The sequence below is a fragment of the Bos javanicus genome, chromosome 25, assembly GCF_032452875.1.
Source record: "Bos javanicus breed banteng chromosome 25, ARS-OSU_banteng_1.0, whole genome shotgun sequence".
In the NCBI taxonomy this organism is placed as follows: Eukaryota; Metazoa; Chordata; class Mammalia; order Artiodactyla; family Bovidae; genus Bos; species Bos javanicus.
The window spans coordinates 35,662,396-35,686,266 of NC_083892.1; the positions used below are offsets into that span (position 1 = coordinate 35,662,396).

At 65.9% G+C, this 23,871-nt stretch overlaps 1 protein-coding gene across 1 annotated transcript; it reads right to left on the reverse strand.

Annotated features, from left to right (window-relative positions):
- Window positions 1-1,470: 1,470 nt before the first annotated feature.
- MUC3A (mucin 3A, cell surface associated) lies at window positions 1,471-23,591 on the reverse strand (the record flags this gene model as incomplete). Its single annotated transcript, XM_061401230.1, has 20 exons — window positions 1,471-2,816; window positions 2,984-3,036; window positions 3,334-3,422; window positions 3,509-3,685; window positions 3,855-4,017; window positions 4,376-4,441; window positions 4,826-4,974; window positions 5,584-5,642; window positions 5,759-5,874; window positions 6,812-6,913; window positions 7,015-9,661; window positions 9,929-10,312; window positions 11,489-11,899; window positions 13,607-13,718; window positions 13,789-13,889; window positions 14,198-14,927; window positions 17,352-17,893; window positions 20,784-21,152; window positions 22,359-22,703; window positions 23,541-23,591. Coding segments are annotated over 20 exons (6,708 nt in total), but the record flags the coding sequence as incomplete, so codon positions are not given.
- Window positions 23,592-23,871: the final 280 nt, after the last annotated feature.

Below are 23,871 nucleotides of genomic sequence, written 5' to 3' on the forward strand. Positions count from 1 at the left end.
AACGCTTTACCAACTGTCAGTGCTTTTTAATTTTACCATTCTCATAGGCATGTAATGGTACTTCATTGTGGTTTTAATTTGCACTTCCTTAATGACTAGTGATGTTGAACATCTTGTGATATTCTTACTTACTACCTATATATCCTCTTTGGTGAAGTATATGTTCAAGTCTTACTCATTTTTTAGTATTTTCTTACAGTTGAATTTTGAGAGTGCTTTATGTATTCTGAATACAAGCCCCTTGTCAGATACATGATCTGTGAATATTTTCTCCCATTTTGTAGTTTATTTCATTCTCTTAACAGTGTCTGTCAGAGAGCAAAGCTTTTAATTTTGACAAAGCCCAATTTATAAATTTTTTCCTTCTACAGATGGCATTTTGGGTACCACAAAAGATGTGTTCTAATGGCAGGGTGTACAGTTCACAATGATGATAAGAAAGTTATCTATGTACCAATTTGCAAAGCACTAATGTTTTTAGAGCTATACTTATACAAAATAGAAGAAGGAACAGACAGAAGCATATGAACAATAGAAAACTAATTCATTCCTCTTAGCCCAGGAAAAATCAAATGGATCTAAAAAGAAAGAAATGTAGAAAGGGTTTGACAGAATCACAAGAGCCTACATAACACGATAGGCCAAGTCCAATCGATCTATATAATGAATACTGTGTCCTGAAAACAGAGAATAGATCTCCTTAGCAGCTGCCAATAGAACAGCCACAAACATTACCATGCATGAGACCAAAGAAAGAGAACACATTTCTCTCTAAACCAAAAGAACTAGGCAGTATTGCATTAGTGGTCAGAAAGTTGGGGCCTGGGGCTGTGCTGGACTGTGGGTCCTGTGAGCTGCTCAGAAAACGCTAACCTTCTCTGACCACAGCTGAGGTCTGGGAATCCCATGCCCTCAGGCCCTAGCCTGGCAGAGGAGGGCAGTATCCTGCTGTCATCTCCTGCCGTCTGGAGAGTTCTCTGGGTGTAGGAGTGGGGTGGAGGTGTGAGGTTCCTGGAAACTGCAGACCGCATCACCTTCCTTCTCCCCCAGAGTTCATCCTGCCCTGGCTCTCGCCCCTCAGAATGCTGGGGCAATACCCTAGCAGCTCTCACCCTGACCCCAAGGTCTTATGGAGTCTCCCGGTCTTTGGAGGAGCTAGGCTTACCCATCAGAACCAATGGAAACTGACCTAGCCAGAGTCACCCACCTGCTTGAGCCAGCCCTGAACTCTTAACGTCTGGGGGAACAGACAACAAACCCAACAGACTCCCACCTGCTCCTTGAGAAAAATGGGTCCTCCAACCTTGATGTTCCCTTTGAGGATGGTCATGGACCCAGAGAGCCAGCCATGGACCCCTTCCTTCCTGGGAGAAACCAGCACTCTGAGGCCCCTAGACATATCCTCTGATATCCTTGTTCCTCAACTGAGTGAAGAGACCAGAGCATTAGAAAGAAAAAGACATACAGCAGTTTCTTTGAAAATGCTATATTAAACTACAATGCTATATTATGATCAATTGGGTGAACTGGAGACTTTCAGACTTCCTGTCCCCAGGTGAGGTCTTCCTACAAAGGAGGCTGGGCTCCTGGCTTCACAGGTTACAGCAGAGATGGGGCTGAGCCAGGGAGAGGAGTGGGGAGGGGAGGAGGGGGAGGGGTAGGAAGTGGGGGGCACTAAGGGAGAGGAGGGAGAGTTAGGGGAATGAGGAGGAGGGGCTGAGGGAGCTTTCCTCACCTCAGGGCCCCTCTTCTCCTCATCTTCAGGGACCTAGGAACCTACCTGCCACCCCCCACCCACCGGGATCCAGGGCCCTTAGGGGTGACAGGAAGGATGGGGACTCAGAATGGGGGACCTGGCCTAGGGAACCCCAGTTGGGGGTCCTAAGATGAAGAGGGCATCTGTACCTACCTAGGGAGAGGGGGTGGGGAGGAGGGAGGATTTAGGAGTGGGGCATGGAGATGTGGGGGGCAGGGGGGATTTAGGATTGAGGGTAGAAAGATGAGGAAGGGGAAAGTATGGAAACAGGGAGACACAGGGTGGGACTGTGGGGGAGGAGGGACTTAAGAAGAAGTGGGTTCAGAGGGAAATGGAAACCCACTCCAGGATTCTTGCCTGGAAATCCCAGGGACGGAGGAGCCTGGTTGGCTGCTGTCTATGGGGTCGCAGAGTTGGGCATGACTGAAGCGACTTAGCAGCAGCAGCAGCAGGTTCAGAGGGGAGAGGGTTAAGAAGTGGTGGAGGGGCACAGCAGGGAGTTACAGAAGGACAGGGTAGGAGGCTGGGACAGGCTGCAGGCTGCTTACAGGTACGGGGGGGGGGAGGACCTGGCTGGCAGTAGGGATGCACAGGAAAAGGAGAGGCAGAGGCCTGAGCCTCGGGGAAGGACACGGGGACTGGGGATGTGAGTGAAGCCATATGAGCATGAAGGCCGACACAGGAAGGTGCATGGGGACAGAGGTTGGACCCAAGACATCTGGTTTCACTATAAACAACAGGAAGTACCAGAGGAGTGGCCACTTGCATTTTGCAGGTGACAAAACCGAAGTTCGGAGAAGTTACTGACTTGCCCAAGGTCCCACAGTGGAAGAGCGTGGATTTGAACTGGGTCTCCAGGTGGGTTTCACCCAAGTTGGGGGAAGGATGAGGGTAGGCGGAGGTCTGTTATGCCCTAGGAAACCAGGAGACTGAGCCGCACGAGCCCGCGGCCATCTCTCCAAAGGCAGTGCAGATGGTTCTCTCCGCTGTCCGGGCAGGTAGAGAGGGTAGTGTGGGCTCACAGTGAGGACGAGACCACCTCAGGTCTGTGAATATGCACCTGCCATAGAATTCACAAGACGGGCAGTGAGAACAAGGAACCATCCTGCGGGGGCCTGGCTAGGAGGTCACTGCCTCCTGTCCCAGCCAGCCCCCTGCCCTGGGAGAGGGGCATCAGGAGCTGGACCTGTGACAGCTCCTTACCATCAACCCATCCCGACCCCTCACCCTGGCATTGGTGTCCATGGTGTCCAAGGCCACAGAGAAATTTTTATCTTTAACTGAGAGAGAAAAGAGAACAGGGGGAGGAAGAGGAAGAGATGGGGAGTAAAAGGGGGAGGGAAGGAAAGTGAGGAAGGTAGGGCCTCAGGGCGTTCCTGGGCCCCTGGGCCTGCCCTGCAGGGAGGGCCTGTGCAGGACCTGGGCCTTAGAGGGGTGCGTGGAAGCAGGGAAGCAAACTCTAGGTCAGGAGGTAGATGCCTGTCTTGGACAAGAGAAGTCCTCTGGTCTGCCCAGACCAAAATGGTGCCCAGGGAAGTGCCCTCCAGCCCCCACCTTCTCCAGGAGACCAGACTCACCTCTTCTGTCATCCTGGAAGGCAAAGTTAGAAAAAGCCGGTTTTGCACTCTCATCCCAGGTCTCGAACCACTTCCTGTCGTCCCTGGACCTGCCAGAAGGGCGCCGCGTTGTCAGAGCAGGGTAACCTGGTCTGGGACGCCTTTCTCCTCACCCATTCACCCCCAGCTCACTCACCTGCCTCGGCCTTGCCTGTCCCTCCTCCGGGAGCGCACAACGAACACGCTCAGCACCACCACCAGCAGCAGCAGAAGCAGGGCCCCGGCTCCCGCCAGGCCCCCGACCAGCGCCTTCCAGGAGATGGCCACCTCGCAGCGCGGGCCCAAGAACCAGTGCGTGTCCGTGGAGAAGCAGCTGGAGGAGGGGGTCACAGGTCAACACCCTCACCACCTCCCACGCCAGGACAATAAGTGCCCCTAGACAACCCAGGTCCTGGCAAGTGGGCGGGGCTCCACCAGGAGACGAGGGGGCGGAGCCGGAGGGGCCTGATGATTGGCCCAGCTGGCTGTGGGCGGGACCTTACCGACAAGAAGGACCACTCTTCTGCAGAATGCATTGGCCCTGATGGCAGTCAATGGCGCCTTTCACGCCTGCTGTGCATTTGGTGACACAGCGGAGCTGGTTCTCCTCCAGGAAAGGGAAGTAGAAATCCTCAAAACCTTCGGCAGCAGCGCGGCGACAGATGGCTGGGGGGTAGGTAGGGGGTTGCAGACGTAAAGACCTCATCCACTCTACTCTGGGGCCTGGCTATGGTAATTCTGAAAATCGGTAGAGGACTGCACTTCCGCGGGTGGCGTGTCAGCGGGTAGACCGTGGGATTAGATGAGTGCAGGGTAGGCTCGTCACCCTCTCCTCACCTTCCCTGTTGATCCTTCCCCACGCGGAAACTACCAACAAGGACCTGAGAGGCAGCCCTGCCAGGTCGGTACCACTTGCGTCCCCAAAAGGTCTCCCCTCCTCCTTGGGAATTCCAACGGACAGATGTCCCTTGTGGGAGGGGTCCCGGCCACCTGGGGCCACTCAGCCCTTTGCCCCACCTCTCACCTTCAGGTGACAGCTCCGTCCTGGTGTTGTTGTTCACCTTGATGGAGTCAGGCTTAAAACACAGGACTGGGGGGCCACAGGCACAGGTGGAATCGGGGGAGGCACAGGAAGGGACAGAGAGCGCTCTGTCAGTATGGGGGAGGTTTGGATGGGCCATGAAGGAAGGCTCCTTGGGCCTCCCTCATGTCCCCTGATTAGCCAGGGGTCCTCAGCCACCCGGGAGACCTTGAGCAACTCTCTCTTCCGTAGCTCCTAGGTTCTGACAACCCTTCCTTAGGCTCACCCTTGACCCGGTTTTCTGTGGACCTGTCTCTCTTCTCCTATCCTGCCTGAGGTACCACAGGGCTGACACCTGCCCCCCGAAGGCCCCTGTGTGAGTTGGAGCAGGCTGGGATGGTGGCTGTGACCCTGACCCCTCCCTCCAGCCCCAGGCCCCCAGCCTCTGTTCACCTTGGTCATTCTGGCAGCTGTTCCCATCCTGGCTGACATTCTGGAGCTCCTCCTTCAAGGCCACCTTCACCTTCTCATACTCCTCCTCCAGCTGGGGGCTGAAGGGTAACTCCAGCAGGACTAGATATTCCACCACGATGCTGCCATTCCTGGGGGCAGGGGTGGGGTGCAGAGAGCCTTAAAAGGGGCCCAGGCCCAAGCCACCATACAACTGTAGAAGGGCATTTCCAGACCAGCCACAGCTATGCAGGTGTTGGCAGGAAGGGGCAGAGGCAATGAGATGGGATTCCAGACGGATTATGTCCAGAAGGGGCTGCTAGCCTGGGTAGGCGGGACAAGGAATGATTGACATTCTATTTGTGTTCCCTCAAGCCATAATCAAACCAGGCCCTTCTGGGCTCTCTGCCTCCCTCTTGCTGACCCATCCACTAGACCAGTTGCCAACCAGAGAGACCAGCTATGGTTCAGACACCAGGGACCAAGCCTCAGGCACCACCTCCCTGTAGATCCCAATCATTCTGCATCCAGCATGCTTCAAGGAGAGGGGAGACATCCCTCCTACAGAGGAATGAATCCTGAAAGTGATCCCCAAACACCCTCCATGGAGTAGTTTTCTTGCCTCCTCCGTCCATCCCTCTCTTTATGACATTGAATGATTCCAAAAGCAAGGGATGGCTTCTTTGGCCCTTCTTTGTGCTCCCCACCCACCACCACACACACTTGACACTTGCCTCCACAGCCCCAGAAAGGGGTCCTACCTCAGAGAAAGGATCTGCACCTCCTTGAACCCCTGCACATTTTGGTAAATCTTCTTTATCTGAAATGCGAAGGATCCTGGCTCACATCTGAACCTCCAATCAGAGGGCACCCCCAGGCCCAAGCTCCACTCCAAGGTCATTTGAGTTTTGAATTCCCCCACCCCTTCCTCCTCACCTGATCCCGGAAGGTGTTCGTGAAATCCCGGTAGACCTTAGAACTGTTGTCATCGAGGTCCAGGGAAAACTCCTGGTTGACAGACACCTCCATGCCCACTTCACTGTCCACCATATCTGTACACAACATGCCCTGCTCTGGTCACTTCAACGTCCATTCCTGTCTGACATCACCACCACCACCCTAACCCAGAAGCTGCTCCCACTGCCCCTCTCCATGTTCCCTGAGGACTGACTGAATAGCAGAAGGAAGAAGGTAGGATTTCTGGGATGTGTTGTCCTGAGATGTGAGAAATACTGGAAGTGGGATGTCCCACAGTCAGTTCTGTAGTCTTTCTCTAGTCTGTCCCAGTGGGAAGAAGAATAGTGGCCCCAAAGATGTCTATGTCTAATCCCCAGAACCTGGAAATATATTATGCTACATGACAAGGAGGAGCTAAAGTGGCAGAAAGAATTAAGGGTACTAATCAGCTGACTTTAATATGGGAAAACTAACGTGGAATATATGATTGAGCCCAGTGTAATCACAAGAGTCCTTAGCAGGGGAAGAGGGACTCAGAAGAAATGAGAACCACTCAGGGGATGATGTTAAGTATGGAAAAAAGGAACAGACATGCAATGTGGCTGGCATCAAAGATGTAGCCAGGGGGCCTTGAGGAAGAAATGTAGGAGGCTGGAGAATGTGGAAAGGGCAAAGAAATTGATTCTCCCCTAGGGCTACCAAAAAGAACCCAGCCCTAGCCAACACCTTGATTTTAGCCCTGCAAGACTCAGGTTGGACTTCTAATCTACAAAATTCTACAGTAATAAATTTGCATGGTTCATCTGCTGAGTTTGTGGTAATTTGATACAGCAGAAATTAGCAACACAGACTGGGAGGAGGTCCTAGGAAAAGAGAGTGGCCCCAGTAACGTCCTGGAGGTAAGAGTGGAGGATAGGCATGGTATGGGGTAGAAGAGAGCATGAGGGAGAAAACAGGGATAAAGAGATTTGGCAAAATGATTGGTCTCATTAAAGTGACACCTCCCAAGAGAAAGTGCAAAAAGCAACTCACCCAGATATATCTCTCTGGCAGCCAACTCGCAGTGGGAGCCATAGAAAGTTCGGGGACAGAAGCACTGGCCCTGCGTCCAGGTGCCACCATTGTCACAAATGCCTGGGTAGCAAGTGAAAAGGGAAGTTCAGGCCAGGACTGACCATGCTCATGGAATTCAGTAAGGGAATGAGAAGGGATAAAAAATAGGCAGGAGATCCAACCTGGGCTGCTGATAAACCTAGACTGTGTGGTCATCTGAGTAGTGGTCAAAGTTGTCCAGCGAGATGTATTCGTAGAGAGAGTCTTGGTGTCCACCAGTATCTGTGAAACTCTGGTGATCGGTAGGCTTTGAGGTGTCAACTTGCGTGTAGCCATCATGGAAGATGAAGATCTCCCTCGACGTTTCACGATGCGTGGGGAGGTAATGAGGCCAGGCACAGGCCGAGTATTTACAAAGTTGGAATTGATCCAGGTCCCACTATTAGGCCTTAGTTTGCTCGGGAAAACCATGTTGATGGGAATTCTTCCAATGTTGATAGAACTAAGAGCAGCAGTCTTGTTGGAGGGGTTAGTATCCAGCATGGGAGGAGAAGTACCCAGTTTATCAGGGAACAGAGTTGTCATACTTGTGGAATTGGGAGAGGTGACCATCTCAGTAGTAGAGGTAAAAACTGATAATGGGACAGTGGGCATAGAGGTAACTTCAGCATTTGGACTCACTTCGACACATGGTGTAGTGGGAGAAGCAGACACTATTGTAACTGATATGGATTCTGGACACGGGGTGGTGGAAGACAGAGTCAGCATGGTGGTCGTCTGGGTAGGAGATGTCATTAGGGAAGTCACGGTGGAAGAAGTTTTTGTCGTTTCAATTGATGAAAAGGTGGGAAAAGCAGTGAGAGAGGAAGGGCCTGTGTTCTCTGCACTGGACATATGAGAGGAGGTAGAAAAAGAACTACTTGTTGTAGAGACCTCTGAACTTGGGCTAATGGAAGATGACATTATTGCAGGTGTTGAAGAGGAGATGATGGTACCAAAAGGGGTACTTATCGCATTAGTAGAAGTACTCAATATAGGGAAAGCTGAAGAGGGAGAAACACCTGAAGTACCGAGAGCTGTTATGGAGGTGGGTGTTGTTGCCATGTTTGTGGTCCCAGTCTTGGCAACTTCTGTGGTTGAGGGAGTGCTAGATGGTGCTGTGATCAAGGTGGCAGGGGGAGATGTATGCGTGGGAGTGGTGACCTCAGTTCTGGTTGTGGTTAACGTCCCAGTCGGAGATGGAGGGGTGGACATGGACTGGGTGGCAGGGATCGTGGGTGGGGTAAACAGAGGGGTGGAGGCTGTGGCTTCAGTGCGTACTGGTTCTGTGGTTGGGAAAGATGGAAATGATACAGGCGAACTGGATGCTGTCAAGGTACTACTGGTCACTGGCATAGAGACTGGAGATGTCTGAAAATGGGCTGTACTTGTTTGAGTGGCTGAGGATGTGATGGGAGAAATAGAAGTAATATCTGTTGTCAGAGACTCTACAGAAAGGGTACTGATAGGAGTAACTGTGGTTCTCAAAGTGGACGAAGCAAGCAGGGTTGTGTCCCTCATCATGGCTGTTCCTATAGAAGCTACAGTGGAGGACAGTCCCAAGGAACTGGACTGATACAGGTGTAGATCAGTGGTGGTGGGTGCCAAAGTGGTTTCAGCGGGGTCCTGCATTGAATTAGACATGCTAATTTTATGTGAGGTGGTATTGTCTGCCTGAGTGGTCCAGGTATTGCTGCTAGGCATGAGAGAATGACCTAAAGATGGAACTGGAATGCTGGTAGAGAGTAACGGAGTTGCTGTACTTTGGATGTTAGGGAACACAGATGTCTCACTGGGCATAATGGACAAGGTTGTCACGATATTAGAGGTTGTTCGTGTATTATGGGTAGGGGGAGAAGATGGGATATTATGAGTGGTGGGGGGGGAGGTGCCAGACAGGGAAAGTGTCAAGCTGAGGTCGGTCTTGGAGGTGGAGGAACCAGCAGAATTCATGAATGTGGACTGGGTGGAGGCTGGTAACAAGGTAGACACTTCTATACTGTCAGAGGAGGCAGGTACAGTCGTGGATGTCGGCACAATAGTGGAGCTACACACAGATTCAGTGGAAGCAGACCTGGCAATGTTCCCAGGAGACACGGTGGTTGAAGAGGTGATGTGCAGAGCACTTTGCTCTTTTGTGGGGATGACTGTGGTCACCAAGGGTGTGCTATCAGACTGGGTGGATTCTGCAGTGGAGGGCAAGGGCAGAGGGGCTGTGATTGAGGTGGTTAAATTTGGAGTGTCTGTCAGACTGGTGATTGCTGTCCAGGAAGTGATGACAGAACGGCCAGGAGGTGAACGAAGACAAGTGCCGTAGGGAGAGAGGATATTGGATGTAAATGTAGAGAGGCCATTTCTATTGCTGGTGGAACTGGAGCCTGGATCTGTGGTTGGGGTAGGAGTGAACGAAGGTAAACTAGTGGACAATAACCAGGTATATCTGGCGGGAGGCGAGGGGCCGGCAGTGGTGTGGGTGGTGGGGAGTGTGGTCATGTCGGTGGGCAGAGGGCTGGTGTGCGGGGTGGAGGCGGAGGCGGGCTCTGGGCTGGGGGCAGGTGGAGGGGAGCGAGGCACCCCCGTGGACGCGGTGGGGCTACTGGTGGCCACGGGAGTGGAGGTGGTGGACGCGGGAGCATAGAGTGTGCTGCTGGGCGTGGCGGAGGATGTGACTGACGGCGGAGAGGGCACCCCCGTGGCGACAGGCTGGCTAGCGGTGTCACTGGGAGGAGTCCCCGTGGTGGTGGGGTGCGGGGGCGGCACACTGGCGCTCGGGGCGGGTGGGCTGGCACCCTCGGCCGGAGTGGCACTGGCCCTGGTGCTGCCGGGGGCCGGGGAGGAGGCGCCTAGCGATGTGGCGGGAACGGCGCTGGAGCGGAAGGGAGGCGCCGTGCTGCGGGGAGTGGTGAAGATGGAGGTGGCGGCCGGCGTGCTGGCCGAGGTTGCCTGGACAGGGAAGGTGCTGTGTGTGCGGGGGGTGGTGGGGCCGGAGGAGATGATCCCGGTGGTGGGGGTGGCCGCGGCCGTGGGCGCGGCCGCGGGGCTGGGGGTGGGTGTGGCTGAGGGGCTGGCCAGAGCGAGTGTGGAGCCGAGGGCCACGGCGGAGGTGGCGGTGGTGGATGGAGCCGCGGGCCCGGCGGATGTGGCCTCGGTGGTGGCGGGCGCGGAGCTGGGGGCTCCCGTCCCGACCGAGGAGGGAGGGAGAGTCGTGGATGTGTGCGGCGCGGCGGAGGCCGGGAGGGGTGAGGTGAATGCGGAAGTGAGGGTGCTCGCGCCGGGGTAGATGGTGGAAGAGGTGAGGGCCGGAGCGCTGGGCCGTGCGGTGGGCGTGGGTGTGGTCACCAGCAGGGTGCTGGCAGCCCCGGTGGTGTGCGCGGCGGCGGCAGAGGGCAGAGTGGCCGTGAGGGAGGTGGCCGGGGCCGCGGTGTCCCTGGGAGTGGCGAGCTGCGTGGTGGAGCCGGTGGGCGTGCTGGCGGGAGGCGAGGGGCCGGCAGTGGTGTGGGTGGTGGGGAGTGTGGTCATGTCGGTGGGCAGAGGGCTGGTGTGCGGGGTGGAGGCGGAGGCGGAGGCGGGCTCTGTGCCGGGGGCAGGTGGAGGGGAGCGAGGCACCCCCGTGGACGCGGTGGGGCTACTGGTGGCCACGGGAGTGGAGGTGGTGGACGCGGGAGCATAGAGTGTGCTGCTGGGCGTGGCGGAGGATGTGACTGACGGCGGAGAGGGCACCCCCGTGGCGACAGGCTGGCTAGCGGTGTCACTGGGAGGAGTCCCCGTGGTGGTGGGGTGCGGGGGCGGCACACTGGCGCTCGGGGCAGGTGGGCTGGCACCCTCGGCCGGAGTGGTACTGGCCCTGGTGCTGCCGGGGGCCGGGGAGGAGGCGCCTAGCGATGTGGCGGGAATGGCGCTGGAGCGGAAGGGAGTCGCCGTGCTGCGGGGAGTGGTGAAGATGGAGGTGGCGGCCGGCGTGCTGGCCGAGGTTGCCTGGACAGGGAAGGTGATGTGTGTGCGGGGGGTGGTGGGGCCGGAGGAGATGATCCCGGTGGTGGGGGTGGCCGCGGCCGTGGGCGAGGCCGCGGGGCTGGGGGTGGGTGTGGCTGAGGGGCTGGCCAGAGCGAGCGTGGAGCCGAGGGCCACGGCGGAGGTGGCGGTGGTGGATGGAGCCGCGGGCCCGGCGGATGTGGCCTCGGTGGTGGCGGGCGCGGAGCTGGGGGCTCCCGTCCCGACCGAGGAGGGAGGGAGAGTCGTGGATGTGTGCGGCGCGGCGGAGGCCGGGAGGGGTGAGGTGAACGCGGAAGTGAGGGTGCTCCCGCCGGGGTAGATGGTGGAAGAGGTGAGGGCCGGAGCGCTGGGCCGTGCGGTGGGCGTGGGTGTGGTCACCAGGAGGGTGCTAGCAGCCCCGGTGGTGTGCGCGGCGGCGGCAGAGGGCCGAGTGGCCGTGAGGGAGGTGGCCGGGGCCGCGGTGTCCCTGGGAGTGGCGAGCTGCGTGGTGGAGCCGGTGGGCGTGCTGGCGGGAGGCGAGGGGCCGGCAGTGGTGTGGGTGGTGGGGAGTGTGGTCATGTCGGTGGGCAGAGGGCTGGTGTGCGGGGTGGAGGCGGAGGCGGAGGCGGGCTCTGTGCCGGGGGCAGGTGGAGGGGAGCGAGGCACCCCCGTGGACGCGGTGGGGCTACTGGTGGCCACGGGAGTGGAGGTGGTGGACGCGGGAGCATAGAGTGTGCTGCTGGGCGTGGCGGAGGATGTGACTGACGGCGGAGAGGGCACCCCCGTGGCGACAGGCTGGCTAGCGGTGTCACTGGGAGGAGTCCCCGTGGTGGTGGGGTGCGGGGGCGGCACACTGGCGCTCGGGGCAGGTGGGCTGGCACCCTCGGCCGGAGTGGTACTGGCCCTGGTGCTGCCGGGGGCCGGGGAGGAGGCGCCTAGCGATGTGGCGGGAATGGCGCTGGAGCGGAAGGGAGTCGCCGTGCTGCGGGGAGTGGTGAAGATGGAGGTGGCGGCCGGCGTGCTGGCCGAGGTTGCCTGGACAGGGAAGGTGCTGTGTGTGCGGGGGGTGGTGGGGCCGGAGGAGATGATCCCGGTGGTGGGGGTGGCCGCGGCCGTGGGCGCGGCCGCGGGGCTGGGGGTGGGTGTGGCTGAGGGGCTGGCCAGAGCGAGCGTGGAGCCGAGGGCCACGGCGGAGGTGGCGGTGGTGGATGGAGCCGCGGGCCCGGCGGATGTGGCCTCGGTGGTGGCGGGCGCGGAGCTGGGGGCTCCCGTCCCGACCGAGGAGGGAGGGAGAGTCGTGGATGTGTGCGGCGCGGCGGAGGCCGGGAGGGGTGAGGTGAACGCGGAAGTGAGGGTGCTCCCGCCGGGGTAGATGGTGGAAGAGGTGAGGGCCGGAGCGCTGGGCCGTGCGGTGGGCGTGGGTGTGGTCACCAGGAGGGTGCTAGCAGCCCCGGTGGTGTGCGCGGCGGCGGCAGAGGGCCGAGTGGCCGTGAGGGAGGTGGCCGGGGCCGCGGTGTCCCTGGGAGTGGCGAGCTGCGTGGTGGAGCCGGTGGGCGTGCTGGCGGGAGGCGAGGGGCCGGCAGTGGTGTGGGTGGTGGGGAGTGTGGTCATGTCGGTGGGCAGAGGGCTGGTGTGCGGGGTGGAGGCGGAGGCGGAGGCGGGCTCTGTGCCGGGGGCAGGTGGAGGGGAGCGAGGCACCCCCGTGGACGCGGTGGGGCTACTGGTGGCCACGGGAGTGGAGGTGGTGGACGCGGGAGCATAGAGTGTGCTGCTGGGCGTGGCGGAGGATGTGACTGACGGCGGAGAGGGCACCCCCGTGGCGACAGGCTGGCTAGCGGTGTCACTGGGAGGAGTCCCCGTGGTGGTGGGGTGCGGGGGTGGCACACTGGCGCTCGGGGCAGGTGGGCTGGCACCCTCGGCCGGAGTGGTACTGGCCCTGGTGCTGCCGGGGGCCGGGGAGGAGGCGCCTAGCGATGTGGCGGGAATGGCGCTGGAGCGGAAGGGAGTCGCCGTGCTGCGGGGAGTGGTGAAGATGGAGGTGGCGGCCGGCGTGCTGGCCGAGGTTGCCTGGACAGGGAAGGTGCTGTGTGTGCGGGGGGTGGTGGGGCCGGAGGAGATGATCCCGGTGGTGGGGGTGGCCGCGGCCGTGGGCGCGGCCGCGGGGCTGGGGGTGGGTGTGGCTGAGGGGCTGGCCAGAGCGAGCGTGGAGCCGAGGGCCACGGCGGAGGTGGCGGTGGTGGATGGAGCCGCGGGCCCGGCGGATGTGGCCTCGGTGGTGGCGGGCGCGGAGCTGGGGGCTCCCGTCCCGACCGAGGAGGGAGGGAGAGTCGTGGATGTGTGCGGCGCGGCGGAGGCCGGGAGGGGTGAGGTGAACGCGGAAGTGAGGGTGCTCCCGCCGGGGTAGATGGTGGAAGAGGTGAGGGCCGGAGCGCTGGGCCGTGCGGTGGGCGTGGGTGTGGTCACCAGGAGGGTGCTGGCAGCCCCGGTGGTGTGCGCGGCGGCGGCAGAGGGCAGAGTGGCCGTGAGGGAGGTGGCCGGGGCTGCGGTGTCCCTGGGAGTGGCGAGCTGCGTGGTGGAGCCGGTGGGCGTGCTGGCGGGAGGCGAGGGGCCGGCAGTGGTGTGGGTGGTGGGGAGTGTGGTCATGTCGGTGGGCAGAGGGCTGGTGTGCGGGGTGGAGGCGGAGGCGGAGGCGGGCTCTGGGCTGGGGGCAGGTGGAGGGGAGCGAGGCACCCCCGTGGACGCGGTGGGGCTACTGGTGGCCACGGGAGTGGAGGTGGTGGACGCGGGAGCATAGAGTGTGCTGCTGGGCGTGGCGGAGGATGTGACTGACGGCGGAGAGGGCACCCCCGTGGCGACAGGCTGGCTAGCGGTGTCACTGGGAGGAGTCCCCGTGGTGGTGGGGTGCGGGGGCGGCACACTGGCGCTCGGGGCGGGTGGGCTGGCACCCTCGGCCGGAGTGGCACTGGCCCTGGTGCTGCCGGGGGCCGGGGAGGAGGCGCCTAGCGATGTGGCGGGAACGGCGCTGGAGCGGAAGGGAGGCGCCGTGCTGCGGGGAGTGGTGAAGATGGAGGTGGCGGCCGGCGTGCTGGCCGAGGTGGCCTGGACAGGGAAGGTGCTGTGTGTGCGGGGGGTGGTGGGGCCGGAGGAGATGATCCCGGTGGTGGGGGTGGCCGCGGCCGTGGGCGTGGCCGAGGCCGCGGCCGCGGGGCTGGGGGTGGGTGTGGCTGAGGGGCTGGCCAGAGCGAGTGTGGAGCCGAGGGCCACGGCGGAGGTGGCGGTGGTGGATGGAGCCGCGGGCCCGGCGGATGTGGCCTCGGTGGTGGCGGGCGCGGAGCTGGGGGCTCCCGTCCCGACCGAGGAGGGAGGGAGAGTCGTGGATGTGTGCGGCGCGGCGGAGGCCGGGAGGGGTGAGGTGAATGCGGAAGTGAGGGTGCTCGCGCCGGGGTAGATGGTGGAAGAGGTGAGGGCCGGAGCGCTGGGCCGTGCGGTGGGCGTGGGTGTGGTCACCAGCAGGGTGCTGGCAGCCCCGGTGGTGTGCGCGGCGGCGGCAGAGGGCAGAGTGGCCGTGAGGGAGGTGGCCGGGGCTGCGGTGTCCCTGGGAGTGGCGAGCTGCGTGGTGGAGCCGGTGGGCGTGCTGGCGGGAGGCGAGGGGCCGGCAGTGGTGTGGGTGGTGGGGAGTGTGGTCATGTCGGTGGGCAGAGGGCTGGTGTGCGGGGTGGAGGCGGAGGCGGGCTCTGGGCTGGGGGCAGGTGGAGGGGAGCGAGGCACCCCCGTGGACGCGGTGGGGCTACTGGTGGCCACGGGAGTGGAGGTGGTGGACGCGGGAGCATAGAGTGTGCTGCTGGGCGTGGCGGAGGATGTGACTGACGGCGGAGAGGGCACCCCCGTGGCGACAGGCTGGCTAGCGGTGTCACTGGGAGGAGTCCCCGTGGTGGTGGGGTGCGGGGGCGGCACACTGGCGCTCGGGGCGGGTGGGCTGGCACCCTCGGCCGGAGTGGCACTGGCCCTGGTGCTGCCGGGGGCCGGGGAGGAGGCGCCTAGCGATGTGGCGGGAACGGCGCTGGAGCGGAAGGGAGGCGCCGTGCTGCGGGGAGTGGTGAAGATGGAGGTGGCGGCCGGCGTGCTGGCCGAGGTTGCCTGGACAGGGAAGGTGCTGTGTGTGCGGGGGGTGGTGGGGCCGGAGGAGATGATCCCGGTGGTGGGGGTGGCCGCGGCCGTGGGCGCGGCCGCGGGGCTGGGGGTGGGTGTGGCTGAGGGGCTGGCCAGAGCGAGTGTGGAGCCGAGGGCCACGGCGGAGGTGGCGGTGGTGGATGGAGCCGCGGGCCCGGCGGATGTGGCCTCGGTGGTGGCGGGCGCGGAGCTGGGGGCTCCCGTCCCGACCGAGGAGGGAGGGAGAGTCGTGGATGTGTGCGGCGCGGCGGAGGCCGGGAGGGGTGAGGTGAACGCGGAAGTGAGGGTGCTCCCGCCGGGGTAGATGGTGGAAGAGGTGAGGGCCGGAGCGCTGGGCCGTGCGGTGGGCGTGGGTGTGGTCACCAGGAGGGTGCTAGCAGCCCCGGTGGTGTGCGCGGCGGCGGCAGAGGGCCGAGTGGCCGTGAGGGAGGTGGCCGGGGCCGCGGTGTCCCTGGGAGTGGCGAGCTGCGTGGTGGAGCCGGTGGGCGTGCTGGCGGGAGGCGAGGGGCCGGCAGTGGTGTGGGTGGTGGGGAGTGTGGTCATGTCGGTGGGCAGAGGGCTGGTGTGCGGGGTGGAGGCGGAGGCGGAGGCGGGCTCTGTGCCGGGGGCAGGTGGAGGGGAGCGAGGCACCCCCGTGGACGCGGTGGGGCTACTGGTGGCCACGGGAGTGGAGGTGGTGGACGCGGGAGCATAGAGTGTGCTGCTGGGCGTGGCGGAGGATGTGACTGACGGCGGAGAGGGCACCCCCGTGGCGACAGGCTGGCTAGCGGTGTCACTGGGAGGAGTCCCCGTGGTGGTGGGGTGCGGGGGCGGCACACTGGCGCTCGGGGCAGGTGGGCTGGCACCCTCGGCCGGAGTGGTACTGGCCCTGGTGCTGCCGGGGGCCGGGGAGGAGGCGCCTAGCGATGTGGCGGGAATGGCGCTGGAGCGGAAGGGAGTCGCCGTGCTGCGGGGAGTGGTGAAGATGGAGGTGGCGGCCGGCGTGCTGGCCGAGGTTGCCTGGACAGGGAAGGTGCTGTGTGTGCGGGGGGTGGTGGGGCCGGAGGAGATGATCCCGGTGGTGGGGGTGGCCGCGGCCGTGGGCGCGGCCGCGGGGCTGGGGGTGGGTGTGGCTGAGGGGCTGGCCAGAGCGAGCGTGGAGCCGAGGGCCACGGCGGAGGTGGCGGTGGTGGATGGAGCCGCGGGCCCGGCGGATGTGGCCTCGGTGGTGGCGGGCGCGGAGCTGGGGGCTCCCGTCCCGACCGAGGAGGGAGGGAGAGTCGTGGATGTGTGCGGCGCGGCGGAGGCCGGGAGGGGTGAGGTGAACGCGGAAGTGAGGGTGCTCCCGCCGGGGTAGATGGTGGAAGAGGTGAGGGCCGGAGCGCTGGGCCGTGCGGTGGGCGTGGGTGTGGTCACCAGGAGGGTGCTAGCAGCCCCGGTGGTGTGCGCGGCGGCGGCAGAGGGCCGAGTGGCCGTGAGGGAGGTGGCCGGGGCCGCGGTGTCCCTGGGAGTGGCGAGCTGCGTGGTGGAGCCGGTGGGCGTGCTGGCGGGAGGCGAGGGGCCGGCAGTGGTGTGGGTGGTGGGGAGTGTGGTCATGTCGGTGGGCAGAGGGCTGGTGTGCGGGGTGGAGGCGGAGGCGGGGCGGGCTCTGGGCTGGGGGCAGGTGGAGGGGAGCGAGGCACCCCCGTGGACGCGGTGGGGCTACTGGTGGCCACGGGAGTGGAGGTGGTGGACGCGGGAGCATAGAGTGTGCTGCTGGGCGTGGCGGAGGATGTGACTGACGGCGGAGAGGGCACCCCCGTGGCGACAGGCTGGCTAGCGGTGTCACTGGGAGGAGTCCCCGTGGTGGTGGGGTGCGGGGGCGGCACACTGGCGCTCGGGGCAGGTGGGCTGGCACCCTCGGCCGGAGTGGTACTGGCCCTGGTGCTGCCGGGGGCCGGGGAGGAGGCGCCTAGCGATGTGGCGGGAATGGCGCTGGAGCGGAAGGGAGTCGCCGTGCTGCGGGGAGTGGTGAAGATGGAGGTGGCGGCCGGCGTGCTGGCCGAGGTGGCCTGGACAGGGAAGGTGCTGTGTGTGCGGGGGGTGGTGGGGCCGGAGGAGATGATCCCGGTGGTGGGGGTGGCCGCGGCCGTGGGCGCGGCCGCGGGGCTGGGGGTGGGTGTGGCTGAGGGGCTGGCCAGAGCGAGCGTGGAGCCGAGGGCCACGGCGGAGGTGGCGGTGGTGGATGGAGCCGCGGGCCCGGCGGATGTGGCCTCGGTGGTGGCGGGCGCGGAGCTGGGGGCTCCCGTCCCGACCGAGGAGGGAGGGAGAGTCGTGGATGTGTGCGGCGCGGCGGAGGCCGGGAGGGGGTGAGGTGAACGCGGAAGTGAGGGTGCTCCCGCCGGGGTAGATGGTGGAAGAGGTGAGGGCCGGAGCGCTGGGCCGTGCGGTGGGCGTGGGTGTGGTCACCAGGAGGGTGCTAGCAGCCCCGGTGGTGTGCGCGGCGGCGGCAGAGGGCCGAGTGGCCGTGAGGGAGGTGGCCGGGGCCGCGGTGTCCCTGGGAGTGGCGAGCTGCGTGGTGGAGCCGGTGGGCGTGCTGGCGGGAGGCGAGGGGCCGGCAGTGGTGTGGGTGGTGGGGAGTGTGGTCATGTCGGTGGGCAGAGGGCTGGTGTGCGGGGTGGAGGCGGAGGCGGAGGCGGGCTCTGTGCCGGGGGCAGGTGGAGGGGAGCGAGGCACCCCCGTGGACGCGGTGGGGCTACTGGTGGCCACGGGAGTGGAGGTGGTGGACGCGGGAGCATAGAGTGTGCTGCTGGGCGTGGCGGAGGATGTGACTGACGGCGGAGAGGGCACCCCCGTGGCGACAGGCTGGCTAGCGGTGTCACTGGGAGGAGTCCCCGTGGTGGTGGGGTGCGGGGGGCGGCACACTGGCGCTCGGGGCAGGTGGGCTGGCACCCTCGGCCGGAGTGGTACTGGCCCTGGTGCTGCCGGGGGCCGGGGAGGAGGCGCCTAGCGATGTGGCGGGAATGGCGCTGGAGCGGAAGGGAGTCGCCGTGCTGCGGGGAGTGGTGAAGATGGAGGTGGCGGCCGGCGTGCTGGCCGAGGTGGCCTGGACAGGGAAGGTGCTGTGTGTGCGGGGGGTGGTGGGGCCGGAGGAGATGATCCCGGTGGTGGGGGTGGCCGCGGCCGTGGGCGCGGCCGCGGGGCTGGGGGTGGGTGTGGCTGAGGGGCTGGCCAGAGCGAGCGTGGAGCCGAGGGCCACGGCGGAGGTGGCGGTGGTGGATGGAGCCGCGGGCCCGGCGGATGTGGCCTCGGTGGTGGCGGGCGCGGAGCTGGGGGCTCCCGTCCCGACCGAGGAGGGAGGGAGAGTCGTGGATGTGTGCGGCGCGGCGGAGGCCGGGAGGGGTGAGGTGAACGCGGAAGTGAGGGTGCTCCCGCCGGGGTAGATGGTGGAAGAGGTGAGGGCCGGAGCGCTGGGCCGTGCGGTGGGCGTGGGTGTGGTCACCAGGAGGGTGCTAGCAGCCCCGGTGGTGTGCGCGGCGGCGGCAGAGGGCCGAGTGGCCGTGAGGGAGGTGGCCGGGGCCGCGGTGTCCCTGGGAGTGGCGAGCTGCGTGGTGGAGCCGGTGGGCGTGCTGGCGGGAGGCGAGGGGCCGGCAGTGGTGTGGGTGGTGGGGAGTGTGGTCATGTCGGTGGGCAGAGGGCTGGTGTGCGGGGTGGAGGCGGAGGCGGAGGCGGGCTCTGTGCCGGGGGCAGGTGGAGGGGAGCGAGGCACCCCCGTGGACGCGGTGGGGCTACTGGTGGCCACGGGAGTGGAGGTGGTGGACGCGGGAGCATAGAGTGTGCCGCTGGGCGTGGCGGAGGATGTGACTGACGGCGGAGAGGGCACCCCCGTGGCGACAGGCTGGCTAGCGGTGTCACTGGGAGGAGTCCCCGTGGTGGTGGGGTGCGGGGGCGGCACACTGGCGCTCGGGGCAGGTGGGCTGGCACCCTCGGCCGGAGTGGTACTGGCCCTGGTGCTGCCGGGGGCCGGGGAGGAGGCGCCTAGCGATGTGGCGGGAATGGCGCTGGAGCGGAAGGGAGTCGCCGTGCTGCGGGGAGTGGTGAAGATGGAGGTGGCGGCCGGCGTGCTGGCCCAGGTTGCCTGGACAGGGAAGGTGCTGTGTGTGCGGGGGGTGGTGGGGCCGGAGGAGATGATCCCGGTGGTGGGGGTGGCCGCGGCCGTGGGCGCGGCCGCGGGGCTGGGGGTGGGTGTGGCTGAGGGGCTGGCCAGAGCGAGCGTGGAGCCGAGGGCCACGGCGGAGGTGGCGGTGGTGGATGGAGCCGCGGGCCCGGCGGATGTGGCCTCGGTGGTGGCGGGCGCGGAGCTGGGGGCTCCCGTCCCGACCGAGGAGGGAGGGAGAGTCGTGGATGTGTGCGGCGCGGCGGAGGCCGGGAGGGGTGAGGTGAACGCGGAAGTGAGGGTGCTCCCGCCGGGGTAGATGGTGGAAGAGGTGAGGGCCGGAGCGCTGGGCCGTGCGGTGGGCGTGGGTGTGGTCACCAGGAGGGTGCTAGCAGCCCCGGTGGTGTGCGCGGCGGCGGCAGAGGGCCGAGTGGCCGTGAGGGAGGTGGCCGGGGCCGCGGTGTCCCTGGGAGTGGCGAGCTGCGTGGTGGAGCCGGTGGGCGTGCTGGCGGGAGGCGAGGGGCCGGCAGTGGTGTGGGTGGTGGGGAGTGTGGTCATGTCGGTGGGCAGAGGGCTGGTGTGCGGGGTGGAGGCGGAGGCGGAGGCGGGCTCTGTGCCGGGGGCAGGTGGAGGGGAGCGAGGCACCCCCGTGGACGCGGTGGGGCTACTGGTGGCCACGGGAGTGGAGGTGGTGGACGCGGGAGCATAGAGTGTGCCGCTGGGCGTGGCGGAGGATGTGACTGACGGCGGAGAGGGCACCCCCGTGGCGACAGGCTGGCTAGCGGTGTCACTGGGAGGAGTCCCCGTGGTGGTGGGGTGCGGGGGCGGCACACTGGCGCTCGGGGCAGGTGGGCTGGCACCCTCGGCCGGAGTGGTACTGGCCCTGGTGCTGCCGGGGGCCGGGGAGGAGGCGCCTAGCGATGTGGCGGGAATGGCGCTGGAGCGGAAGGGAGTCGCCGTGCTGCGGGGAGTGGTGAAGATGGAGGTGGCGGCCGGCGTGCTGGCCGAGGTGGCCTGGACAGGGAAGGTGCTGTGTGTGCGGGGGGTGGTGGGGCCGGAGGAGATGATCCCGGTGGTGGGGGTGGCCGCGGCCGTGGGCGCGGCCGCGGGGCTGGGGGTGGGTGTGGCTGAGGGGCTGGCCAGAGCGAGCGTGGAGCCGAGGGCCACGGCGGAGGTGGCGGTGGTGGATGGAGCCGCGGGCCCGGCGGATGTGGCCTCGGTGGTGGCGGGCGCGGAGCTGGGGGCTCCCGTCCCGACCGAGGAGGGAGGGAGAGTCGTGGATGTGTGCGGCGCGGCGGAGGCCGGGAGGGGTGAGGTGAACGCGGAAGTGAGGGTGCTCCCGCCGGGGTAGATGGTGGAAGAGGTGAGGGCCGGAGCGCTGGGCCGTGCGGTGGGCGTGGGTGTGGTCACCAGGAGGGTGCTAGCAGCCCCGGTGGTGTGCGCGGCGGCGGCAGAGGGCCGAGTGGCCGTGAGGGAGGTGGCCGGGGCCGCGGTGTCCCTGGGAGTGGCGAGCTGCGTGGTGGAGCCGGTGGGCGTGCTGGCGGGAGGCGAGGGGCCGGCAGTGGTGTGGGTGGTGGGGAGTGTGGTCATGTCGGTGGGCAGAGGGCTGGTGTGCGGGGTGGAGGCGGAGGCGGAGGCGGGCTCTGTGCCGGGGGCAGGTGGAGGGGAGCGAGGCACCCCCGTGGACGCGGTGGGGCTACTGGTGGCCACGGGAGTGGAGGTGGTGGACGCGGGAGCATAGAGTGTGCTGCTGGGCGTGGCGGAGGATGTGACTGACGGCGGAGAGGGCACCCCCGTGGCGACAGGCTGGCTAGCGGTGTCACTGGGAGGAGTCCCCGTGGTGGTGGGGTGCGGGGGCGGCACACTGGCGCTCGGGGCAGGTGGGCTGGCACCCTCGGCCGGAGTGGTACTGGCCCTGGTGCTGCCGGGGGCCGGGGAGGAGGCGCCTAGCGATGTGGCGGGAATGGCGCTGGAGCGGAAGGGAGTCGCCGTGCTGCGGGGAGTGGTGAAGATGGAGGTGGCGGCCGGCGTGCTGGCCGAGGTGGCCTGGACAGGGAAGGTGCTGTGTGTGCGGGGGGTGGTGGGGCCGGAGGAGATGATCCCGGTGGTGGGGGTGGCCGCGGCCGTGGGCGCGGCCGCGGGGCTGGGGGTGGGTGTGGCTGAGGGGCTGGCCAGAGCGAGCGTGGAGCCGAGGGCCACGGCGGAGGTGGCGGTGGTGGATGGAGCCGCGGGCCCGGCGGATGTGGCCTCGGTGGTGGCGGGCGCGGAGCTGGGGGCTCCCGTCCCGACCGAGGAGGGAGGGAGAGTCGTGGATGTGTGCGGCGCGGCGGAGGCCGGGAGGGGTGAGGTGAACGCGGAAGTGAGGGTGCTCCCGCCGGGGTAGATGGTGGAAGAGGTGAGGGCCGGAGCGCTGGGCCGTGCGGTGGGCGTGGGTGTGGTCACCAGGAGGGTGCTAGCAGCCCCGGTGGTGTGCGCGGCGGCGGCAGAGGGCCGAGTGGCCGTGAGGGAGGTGGCCGGGGCCGCGGTGTCCCTGGGAGTGGCGAGCTGCGTGGTGGAGCCGGTGGGCGTGCTGGCGGGAGGCGAGGGGCCGGCAGTGGTGTGGGTGGTGGGGAGTGTGGTCATGTCGGTGGGCAGAGGGCTGGTGTGCGGGGTGGAGGCGGAGGCGGAGGCGGGCTCTGTGCCGGGGGCAGGTGGAGGGGAGCGAGGCACCCCCGTGGACGCGGTGGGGCTACTGGTGGCCACGGGAGTGGAGGTGGTGGACGCGGGAGCATAGAGTGTGCTGCTGGGCGTGGCGGAGGATGTGACTGACGGCGGAGAGGGCACCCCCGTGGCGACAGGCTGGCTAGCGGTGTCACTGGGAGGAGTCCCCGTGGTGGTGGGGTGCGGGGGCGGCACACTGGCGCTCGGGGCAGGTGGGCTGGCACCCTCGGCCGGAGTGGTACTGGCCCTGGTGCTGCCGGGGGCCGGGGAGGAGGCGCCTAGCGATGTGGCGGGAATGGCGCTGGAGCGGAAGGGAGTCGCCGTGCTGCGGGGAGTGGTGAAGATGGAGGTGGCGGCCGGCGTGCTGGCCGAGGTTGCCTGGACAGGGAAGGTGCTGTGTGTGCGGGGGGTGGTGGGGCCGGAGGAGATGATCCCGGTGGTGGGGGTGGCCGCGGCCGTGGGCGCGGCCGCGGGGCTGGGGGTGGGTGTGGCTGAGGGGCTGGCCAGAGCGAGCGTGGAGCCGAGGGCCACGGCGGAGGTGGCGGTGGTGGATGGAGCTGCGGGCCCGGCAGATGTGGCCTCGGTGGTGGCGGGCGCGGAGCTGGGGGCTCCCGTCCCGACCGAGGAGGGAGGGAGAGTCGTGGATGTGTGCGGCGCGGCGGAGGCCGGGAGGGGTGAGGTGAACGCGGAAGTGAGGGTGCTCCCGCCGGGGTAGATGGTGGAAGAGGTGAGGGCCGGAGCGCTGGGCCGTGCGGTGGGCGTGGGTGTGGTCACCAGGAGGGTGCTAGCAGCCCCGGTGGTGTGCGCGGCGGCGGCAGAGGGCCGAGTGGCCGTGAGGGAGGTGGCCAGGGCCGCGGTGTCCCTGGGAGTGGCGAGCTGCGTGGTGGAGCCGGTGGGCGTGCTGGCGGGAGGCGAGGGGCCGGCAGTGGTGTGGGTGGTGGGGAGTGTGGTCATGTCGGTGGGCAGAGGGCTGCTGTGCGGGGTGGAGGCGGAGGCGGAGGCGGGCTCTGTGCCGGGGGCAGGTGGAGGGGAGCGAGGCACCCCCGTGGACGCGGTGGGGCTACTGGTGGCCACGGGAGTGGAGGTGGTGGACGCGGGAGCATAGAGTGTGCTGCTGGGCGTGGCGGAGGATGTGACTGACGGCGGAGAGGGCACCCCCGTGGCGACAGGCTGGCTAGCGGTGTCACTGGGAGGAGTCCCCGTGGTGGTGGGGTGCGGGGGCGGCACACTGGCGCTCGGGGCAGGTGGGCTGGCACCCTCGGCCGGAGTGGTACTGGCCCTGGTGCTGCCGGGGGCCGGGGAGGAGGCGCCTAGCGATGTGGCGGGAATGGCGCTGGAGCGGAAGGGAGTCGCCGTGCTGCGGGGAGTGGTGAAGATGGAGGTGGCGGCCGGCGTGCTGGCCGAGGTGGCCTGGACAGGGAAGGTGCTGTGTGTGCGGGGGGTGGTGGGGCCGGAGGAGATGATCCCGGTGGTGGGGGTGGCCGCGGCCGTGGGCGCGGCCGCGGGGCTGGGGGTGGGTGTGGCTGAGGGGCTGGCCAGAGCGAGCGTGGAGCCGAGGGCCACGGCGGAGGTGGCGGTGGTGGATGGAGCCGCGGGCCCGGCGGATGTGGCCTCGGTGGTGGCGGGCGCGGAGCTGGGGGCTCCCGTCCCGACCGAGGAGGGAGGGAGAGTCGTGGATGTGTGCGGCGCGGCGGAGGCCGGGAGGGGTGAGGTGAACGCGGAAGTGAGGGTGCTCCCGCCGGGGTAGATGGTGGAAGAGGTGAGGGCCGGAGCGCTGGGCCGTGCGGTGGGCGTGGGTGTGGTCACCAGGAGGGTGCTAGCAGCCCCGGTGGTGTGCGCGGCGGCGGCAGAGGGCCGAGTGGCCGTGAGGGAGGTGGCCGGGGCCGCGGTGTCCCTGGGAGTGGCGAGCTGCGTGGTGGAGCCGGTGGGCGTGCTGGCGGGAGGCGAGGGGCCGGCAGTGGTGTGGGTGGTGGGGAGTGTGGTCATGTCGGTGGGCAGAGGGCTGGTGTGCGGGGTGGAGGCGGAGGCGGAGGCGGGCTCTGTG